At 37.3% G+C, this 9,896-nt stretch overlaps 1 protein-coding gene and 1 pseudogene across 1 annotated transcript; one reads left to right on the top strand and one right to left on the bottom strand.

Annotated features, from left to right (window-relative positions):
• The first annotated feature begins 2,109 nt into the window (after positions 1 to 2,109).
• Positions 2,110 to 4,126, top strand: LOC120182065 (annotated as a pseudogene).
• A 1,864-nt stretch (positions 4,127 to 5,990) lies between these two features.
• Positions 5,991 to 8,685, bottom strand: LOC120182059 (serine/threonine-protein kinase-like protein CCR1). The gene is given in 2 exon segments (XM_039187086.1): positions 5,991 to 6,275; positions 6,277 to 8,685. Coding segments are annotated over 2 exon segments (2,343 nt in total). The 5' UTR covers positions 8,482 to 8,685; the 3' UTR covers positions 5,991 to 6,137.
• Between the last annotated feature and the right edge of the window lie 1,211 nt (positions 8,686 to 9,896).

The following is a 9,896-nucleotide window of genomic DNA, read 5'->3' as shown; positions in this document are numbered from 1 at the left end:
TTGGGTTACGAACTTATTACAAGAATAGATATTCAGCCAAATTCGGTAAATTCATCAAGTCTTTCTCACTAAGACCACCCAAAACCTAGGCTATGAATTTATTAAGAGCAATCAAGCTCATCTTGTGCATGTACACTATTTGTCATAGGGATAGAAAGATAGAAATGTACACTATGAGTCTTTCCATGGTTTCGTTTGCCCACATTGAACTTAGATAACTAAGTTGGGTACCCACCATGAATTCCTCAACTAATGGGCTTTAAACCCATCCTCTCGATGAATTTAGGACTAGTTTCCTACTTAACCCTTTGGTAAGTAGATATGCTAAGTTCCTTTCCAACTTGACAGACTTTAAAGAGAGTACTGCATTCCTTATTAAGTGTCTAACAGATTCATGTCTTATGTGAATGTGTCTCTTTTTACCATTGTAAGTTTGGTTCTTGGCCACCCATATCACAACTTGTGAATCACACAACAAGGAGACTAGAGGAGTTAGTCTTCCACACAACGGAATTTTAGCTAATAAACCCATCCCCTCAAAAGACATGTATTACCACGAGCCACGAGTACGATTTGAGACGGGCGGCGGCGCGCGAGATATTCCCTTGTTCTCTGAAAGAAGAATGAACACTATAAATAACCAAGCCCAGTGGTGTTTCTCAGTCACTGTGAGATAGTGTTTTATGCATTACCAACATTTGTATTACTAGATTTCTATTTATGATGCACATTGTCTAGACATATGTAAGATTTTATATTAAAGAGATTGATTTAGAAAATTTAAAAGATGATAATAAATTTTCAACAGTAAATATAATTTTTTAAATATATATAAAAAATTAAATTTTTTATAAGAACGATCATCTCCACCTATCCTCTCTAGATCCATCCCTGCATACGGTAGCAATGTCAATATTCCAAGCGTGAATTTTATGAATGAAGAATGCATTGAACAGGAGCTTCAAAATGTTTCTGCAATAAGCACTCTATGCCTTCAAACTGTTTTAGTCTGAGTAAAATGGGTTAAAACTATATCTGCATCTAAATGTAGAAAGTTAAAACTATAACTTTTCTTTGTCATCACATTACAATGGATTAAAAATTGATTATTTAACTTTTAGAGATCATTGTTCTTTGAAAGAATCTTAAGAAAAAATATGATCACCACAAATCGTGATACTTTATGAAACTTGATATAATTGATTGTATTTGAAATTTTAAACTTTTAATATTTGTAAGTAGATGTTAACCTATCTATATTAATAATAAGATTTTAATTTAACTTTTAGAGATCAATGTATAAGTAGATTGTTCATTGAAACGACGGATGGGTGATAGGAGATGATCGGCGGCAGGAATAAAAGGGATTCAAATGAGAGATTTTATGAATTGTGGGATATTTTTTGTAAAATAGACAAGTTTAAGGTTTTTTAGAAATATAATAATCTTTTAAAGTTTTTTAAATAAAAAAAATTAAATTATAATAAAATAATTTATAAAATTTAAATATGTGACACGTGTTAGATAACGGTCAAGCTTAACGTCGTTACAGTTCATGTACCTAAGAGTGTAATGTTAGAAACATTAGACACCAATTGTTAGCAAAAAATTCTTTAGGCAGTAAATCATTTTTTGAGGTATAGTTAAGGTACTAACAAGTGTATTAGGCCTTTTTATATTATGCATAAATTATAAACATTCTTTATTTTTTTAGTTAATTGTGCAGTTAAATCATATTATTTATCTCTGTATCATAAATAAATTATATATGTAATCCACATTTTTAATTTTATTTGTGCCAACTAAAATTTAAAAATAAAATAAAATAAATCAAATTTTACACACAGGCATATTTTCATGAGTCAATTACCTAGCTACAGAAATTAGATGGGCCCATCTTCCCACTAATCGTTAGAGAAAAGGGTTTCCAGTACATCCAACATTAGAATTGGAATTCGAAGTCCATATTGGCAGGTTGATCTTCCCTGTTTCAACTTATACGTATAAAATGAGACTTAAAAAAAGTCGAGTGTAATCTATATCTCAACTTATACGTATAAAAGGAGTCAAAATCCAGAGGCATGTTCTGTTCTCATTTCTGTTTCTCTTTTATGTACCTGGACCGCTACCAAACATCAATCCCAGAGAAAAAAGGGAAATTTGAGGTTTACAGTTTCCAGACAAACCCAAAGACATGAAATTCTGTTCCTGTTTCTCATATTGTTTTCCCCATCCATCAGAAACATCCATAATCGACATGAAGAAACAGGGTAAATAACAGAAACTTGGGTTATTTATTTATTTATTTATTTGTTTTGGCTTTTAGTCTCTTTCTTGTACCTTTGACCATGTTTTGATGCAAAGGATTTAGTGTTTCCAAGATTGAATCTTTCTTCTATGTGTAGACAACGTTATTTGCTTTCTTCTCTTTCATTCTTTCAATGCAGAACCTCAAGGAGAAAATGATGAGAATTTTACAGTCTTCTCATATCGTGAGCTAAGGCTTGCCACTCGTGGATTCTCTGCTTCAAACAAGATTGGAGAAGGTGCCTTTGGTTGTGTCTACAAGGTTAAAACTCATGACTATGGTTAACCTTTTTCTTCATGAAACTAATGTTGATAACAAATTCTGGGTTCATCTTTGCAGGGCTTCCTTGCAAACGGTTCTATTGTAGCTGTAAAAATGCTTTCAATTGAACTCGAATCGTGTGTGGGGAAAGGGAATTCATATCTGAAATTTCTACACTTACAAATCTCAAACATGAAAACCTTGTTACACTTAAAGGCTGTTGTGTTGATGGAACCAAAAGGTTCTTGGTTTACAATTACATGGAAAACAATAGCCTGGCGCAGGTATTACTAGGTAGGCTTGTTTATAAGTTTGATATTCTCTGTAAATTAAAACATTGCAGAATACTCGAAATTGATCGGATAGTGTACGAAAGCAGTAGATTTATATCATACAGTTTTGGCTGCTATTCATTCTGGATTAATAGGTGGAGAGCAAAACAGGATCAAACTTGGTTGGGAGGCAAGGGAAACGATTTCACTCGGAGTTGCTCGGGGGGCTTGCATATCTTCACGACGAAGTTAGGCCGCACATTGTGCACAGAGATATTAAAGCTTGCAACATACTTTTGGATCAGAATTTAGTACCGAAAGTTTCGGATTTCGGTCTTTCGAGAGTTCTGAGGAATGATGTTTCTCATATTAGCACGCATGTTGCAGGCACATTGTAAGTGAAAATTGCTGGTTTTTTACCGTACACTTGATAAATATTTCTCAATGTGTGATTGAATTTATGCTCGTTGAGGTAACCGTGGCTAATGGAATTTGTTGCAATGGCAAATGAGATAGAGGCTATCTTGCGCCGGAATATGCCTTCAGCGGACGTTTAACTAGAAAAACAGATGTTTACAGTTTTGGAGTCCTACTTTTGGAAGTTATCAGCGGCCAGACCGTTGTCAATTTCGACTTAGAGCACGGTGAACATTACCTGGTTCAGAAGGTATCAATGCCGGAAATCTAACATTGCTATGAATTTTGCGACTAGATTACTAACATGTGGACTTTATTATGTGAGGAAAACATGCAGGCATGGGAACTATACAGGGCTAACAGGATCCTGCATTTGGTGGATCCTATACTAGGTATGAACTACCCCAAAGAAGACGTGGTTCGATTCATCAAGGTGGGTCTCCTTTGCGTTCAAGAAACAGCTCGGTTCCGACCAGAGATGTCAACGGCCCTGAAAATGCTGACTAATGATGTAGACATGGAAGGAGTCCAGATTTCACAGCCCGGTCTTGTTGCTGATCTGATGAATATCAAGCTGGGACAAAAGACAACGTTTCGGAGCCTCTACTCTTCAAATCTGGAAAGCACCCCAAGCAGCCTTAGTTCATGTTCTTGACCTTGCTGCCTCTATTTGTTGAGGACACCGAAACAGTTCGAATATAGTCTTGAAAACATTGTACAAAGAAGAAAAACATACATAGAGATATAGCACTTTCCAATAGTAATTTTTCATTTTTTTTCATATCAAAATAAACATACTACAGTTTGTTACAGATTGAAACATCAAAACTCTCCCTTCTGCAGAATAAGCTGTGAGTAAAAGGAAAAAGGGCCATAAGGAAAAAATAAATAACTAATACAAAAGTTCCCAGAAGATACTTTTACCTGTATCCTTTAGCGTATTTGTTTGAAATTAGATTGGAACACACTGTCCATCTTCCCTGATGAAGATAGCAGTATGCATGCATGGCTCCTCGCATGCCATCCGAGGAGACCACCAGACTCTTGATAGGCTTGGCGAATGGCATACAGGGAGCCAGGCATGCAAAATAGGCATTTCATAATGATACATGGATATGAAAACGAGTAGATGCATAACATACAAGACAGTAAAGAAGTACCACATGGCATGCAGACATGGATATGTACACACATGCTTGAGAACTGTTGAGGTTTAGAAAATTGCATTATTGAAAGGAGGCAAAGGAGATGTATATATAGTGAAGAAAGGAAAGAAGGAAAGAAAGAGGGTGACATGTTGGATAAACATGTAATCAGTCATAATCAAGTTGGCTTCAAGGTGACTTAGCCCTTGCTTTTGAGTGGTCAATTTGGAATATATAGCTCTAAACACATGTTCAAGCCATGTAATTTTCTACCCCAAAAGGCCACCTTTTCCTACTTTTGTCTCTAAAAAAAAAGCCACTTAATGACTGGGTTTGTGAGGAGTAACAATAAAGCTGTTTGGTTGGAGAGAAAGAAAAAGATGGTGGAAAAGTGGGTACTTCTCTGAGGCCTTTACTGTTTGGTGTGTTTTCTCTTCTTCTCTCTTTTCAATATCATAAAGCAAAGGCTCATTTGCAATTCTGAAACTGATTTGTCTGCAAGTGCTTGGATGGCATAGATTCCCATACCTATACCCCTGGTTTAGAAAACCTTTGTCCCATCTTCTTCTCTGCAGCTTTCCCTACTCATTGGGTATACAGTGGGGCCAAATGTCCACCACAAGGAACAGTCTCAAAAGGAATATGGTTCCAAATTCTCCAATTTGGTTCCATGATTGATGAACCGAGTTCCCCCCCCCCCCAATTGTTGTTTTGATAGCTGCAACTAGAAATCGCCATGTCAGGGGCAGCCTATCATCGTTCTCAGAGTGTTTGAAGAAAATTTCCCATAGGATCACCTGATAATAGTTAAACATATATATGTATCATTGATATATAATATAAGTTAGTGAGAAGTTGACTAAAAAGGTAACAAAAACTTTAATTATTTCCAGAATTGAAGAAGAAAATGTTGTAAAGTAAACAGCTTTGAAACTTGAAAACTAGAATCGTTGTACTTTGATGTCAGAAGTGAGTTGTGCCAAGAGTTGACTCGACCCTTTGTGCTTGGACTCACCTTGGACTCCAGATTCTCCTCAGTCGAACTCGTTAAAGAGAAACTTATGGGGTTCTGGGGAAACATTATGCATAACCTTTATTATATATTGTATCAGTGGCTTTAAATAAGGTTAATCTTATCACGTAGATAGCAAATCTATTCTGGAAAGGAGAGAATCAATTGCAATAATATCATAATAAAAAAAAATCCAAGAAGAAGGAAATAAAATCTCAATTCAAGAATTGAAGTAATATCGTAATCAGAATTTCAATTTTATTACTTAAAATAGAAGTGTTCATAAATTGGATTGTCATTGTGATCATCATATCTTACTATATCTTGACATTGAGATCATATGTCTGGGTTAATTTGACATAGAATATGCAGCAATTGTATAATCGATGAGAGGTGAACAAATATGAATCATCGATCGACGACGAAGACATCGATAGGATGATAAGATATTTATTGTGTACTAGCGGAATTAAATATTCTGACTTCCCGTAGGTTGACAAATTCAGATGAAACTATCAAAATCATATGCTTCCATTTCCATACAAGAAAACTAAGTTCATCATCCAGCACTCTCATTAAGAACAAAAAAATTGGGTCTTCTTCACTTAATGGATATTTAAGTAATACATTGCACCACATTCACCTATACAAGAAATTGATTTACATTTGCCAAATGCCTATGCAATTTGCTAATCTGTTCAAAATAAAATAGGGGGCAAAGATCATAAGATCAGTCCATCCTTCACGATTTGCTGCAACAAAATTACCATATCTGACATAGTAGGACGCTCACAAGGATCTCCTCTGACAGCCAACTCAGCTATATCTGCCAATTTAAGGAGAGGCTCGAAGTTTCTCGGGGAGTGCTACGTAACAATCGATAATGGCAGCTGCCTTGCCCTGTTTTACTAAGGGAACTGCCCAATCAACTATGCTTGCAGGTGTATTATCTCTATCATAAGCTTTCCTTCCACTGAGAATCTCCAACAAAACGATCCCGAAGCTGTACACATCACTTTTCATGTCTCCATTAAGATTGAGATCCCTCTCACTTGATGAAACAAGTCCGAAATCCGCAATTCGTGCTCCCCAATCTGAATCCAAAAGAATGTTTGAAGTCTTGACATCACGGTGGACAATTGGAGGTACAACTTCCATATGAAGGTACTTGAGTCCCCTCGCAGCCTGTAACGAGATCTTCAGGCGAAGGCTCCAACTCAAAGGAGAAAGCCCTCCGTGAAGGTGATTGTGAAGTGTACCATGGGGCATATATTCATAGACAAGCAGCCTTTCCCCCATCTCGGAACAGTAACCTAGCAAATTCACAATATTGCAGTGTCTCACATTGCAAAGGATTTCAAGTTCCATTTCGAACTCACGACTGTTGGTGTGGATTATTGTGGCAGCATTCGCCCTCTTGATGACAACTTGCCTCCCATCTGCTAGCACAGCCTTGTAAACGAAACCATAACTTCCCCTACCAAGCTCATTGAACTCCTTGAACCCATTGGTGGCATCTTTTAACTCGGAAAGCCGGAAAATTTGAGCTGTTCCAGGACAAAAAGTGACAGCAACAGGAGAGAATGAATCAGCACTGGCATCACCATCCAACTGGTCCGGTTTGCCTATGCAAGACTTTAACTGTTTCTTTGTCCCTTCAGTTTCCGTCGTAAACATATGTGGGAGATAACACCAGCTAAGCAATATCAGCAAAAAACCAAAAGAACAAGAACCAACTATGATCACAAGTCTAATCATATGATGCCAGTGTTTCTCTGGAGATGATGGGAGCCCACAGACATCCCAACAAGAACTGTTTTGGCAAAGAGAGCAAGCAGTGCATATTCGGTCCGCATTCTTAGTGCATGGACTAGACAAGAAGAAACCTGCAGAGCAATTCGAAGCACAAGGTGTACAAATCTGCAAATCCTTCCTAACACACAAGCTTGTCAAATCTGGCTCATTTAGGTTACTTGCATTGAAATCAAACTCCCCTTCGAGGCACGAAGTCGAACGACAAAGACCAGGGCTGCATAATTCCAAAGGAGGATTATAATCAGGATGTAAAGTGGGATTTCTGGACCAACAATCTAAAACCAAATCATCCTCCCTTATGCCACAAGTAGAGAAGTCCGATGAAGCAAGTGCCATAAACCCAGAATGCTTCGGTACCGAAGAATAATTGAAGATGCCCCAACATTCAACCCCGTGATTATCTTCTCGAATCCCGCAGAAATGATAAGCACCAGCCGTCAATGATATGAAACGGACACCGATAGGAGGATCGGAAAATGAATCGGAATCACCCCAGCATATCACTTCACGAGTCGAATCCATGATTCCACAAATAGAACCTTTAGCAGAAGCTAGAACTACGAAACTCTCCGAAACATTCGAAACCCCTAAAAGAACAGCATTTGGTCCCCAACACACAAGTCCTCCTTCTCTGATCCCACCACAACTAAACCCTTCACCGGAAACAATCTTATTGAAAGCAAGGTTATTAATACTCTGATTATAAAACAGAGAACTCTGTTTTGAACTTAAAGTGTCGTTAGAACCTTTTACAATTTCCCAACAATCAACGGTACCAGATCCATGATCAAGAAAATAAGTCCCTCTGATTCCACAAACATGATTCTTTCCAGAAGCTATGTTAGAATAAGCTTTGGTTGTATAAATCGAAGGAACAAGATCCATACCTGACACCATCAAGCTCCAACAAAAAGCTTGAGAAGTGTTTTCTAATATGCCACATAGGAAACCTTCGCCGCCTGATAAAGCCGCCATGGGAGGAACTTGAGAAGCAGATTCCAATGATGATAGTGAAGTTGAAGCAGAGGAAGCGGAAGTAGTACTAGTATTAGAAGAAGAGGACAAAGAAGGGGAGCTGTTGTTTTTGCTCCAACATATAACCTCCTGTTTCCCACCGGCGTCAATGGCGCAAAAGAACCCGTCTTCGCCGAATGCGGCGGAGATGGGACCCATGGATCCGAATCCAGATGCGGAAATGGCGGAAATGAGGAGGAAGAAGAGGAGGAACAGGGTGGTTCTGAGGATTTGCATGGCAATTGGCGGTGGGTCTCTGTTGTTTTGATAATGCTGTTATGGTCTTCTTCTTCTTCTTCTTCTTCTTCTTCTTCTTCTTTGTTGACATGGAATTGTAAGTGGAGATGCAAAGGGTGGTTGTTTGAGGTTGAAGTGAGTAATAGAAAAAGGAAATAGATAGAGATGGTTGGTGAGGTTGGTGACGAGTGACGATGAAACAACGTGGGTGTCGCCATTTTTTTTCTCTGTTTTTGTTTGTTTTGCATTTTTACTACCATAATAACCGAAGCGTTTTTTTTTGAAATATCACCTTTTATTATTATTTTTTTCTGTCAAACACCTTTCAGATTTTTTTTTGATTTAACACCTTTTACAGTAAGGCGCATCTCCTGCAACGCGCCTTACGCTGATCTGGCGTCACATAAAGTAAGACGTACATCTTATGCTGACATGAACACACGTGTCTAAAGCGCGGTTCTTGGGGCGCGCCTTACGTCACGTAGGGCTATAGCGCGGGACAGGGGTCGCGCTTATCAATTATCACATGCTCAATTATCAGACATGCATAATGCAAGACACGGTGAAGGCGCCTTGCATAATTTAACCGCAGTTCTCGGCTTTAAAGCATCCTCTCTCAGCCATAAATAGCCTTCTTCCCGTAAACTCTCTCACAATTCTCTCTCAACCGAGAAATTAATACAACAATCCTTTCAACCAGTAAATAACACACGTCAATCTTCTTATATTTGGTTCAGAAGTTCGTTCGATCTTTCGTTATAAGGTAATTTTGTTATAATATTTTTTTATTATACTTATTGTTTATTATGATTATTTGAAAAAATATTATAGTAATTGTTTTCAATTAATTTATGTGCCAGTTCAAGGGGAAAGCGGAAGCATACGTCGAAATATTTTTACAGTGCAGATAATAATATAAAATTATATTATTTAAATTATTTACGTTTATGTGTAAAAAATTTATTGTATTATATTTTCGTTCATATATTATTTATTTAATCAGGTTTGTTTCAGTTGTTTTTTTTCATATATAATATTGTCGCAATTTTAAACTCTAATAATGCCACTTTCAACTATTGTTTATTATGATGGAGAAATTCGAGAAGATGAAACCGGCGTTGTTTTCGTATCAAATGAGCGTGTTAAAATATCATTCAAGAGAAACATAACTCTTGAGGAGCTGATAACGAAGATTTCGAGGAAGTTTCATGTTGGAAGTAGTAGAAGAATGTCGTCGTTGCAGTACAGATTTCCAACATCATTATTGCCATTAACTTATACAGCGTTCGAACTATCGAACAATGATGATGTTGAAATGATGGTTGATTCTCAAAGTAATTATTCAGACGACGATATTGAGATGTATGCAAAGTTTGTTCAAGTGCGTGTTGTTCGGGGTCAGTCATTAAGCTCCC

Source organism: Hibiscus syriacus, unplaced genomic scaffold (assembly GCF_006381635.1).
Source record: "Hibiscus syriacus cultivar Baekdansim isolate YM2019G1 unplaced genomic scaffold, ASM638163v2 tig00003721_pilon, whole genome shotgun sequence".
Lineage (NCBI taxonomy): Eukaryota > Viridiplantae > Streptophyta > Magnoliopsida > Malvales > Malvaceae > Hibiscus > Hibiscus syriacus.
Note: the sequence above shows the minus strand (reverse complement) of the source record. Positions and strands in the feature narration are given on the sequence as shown.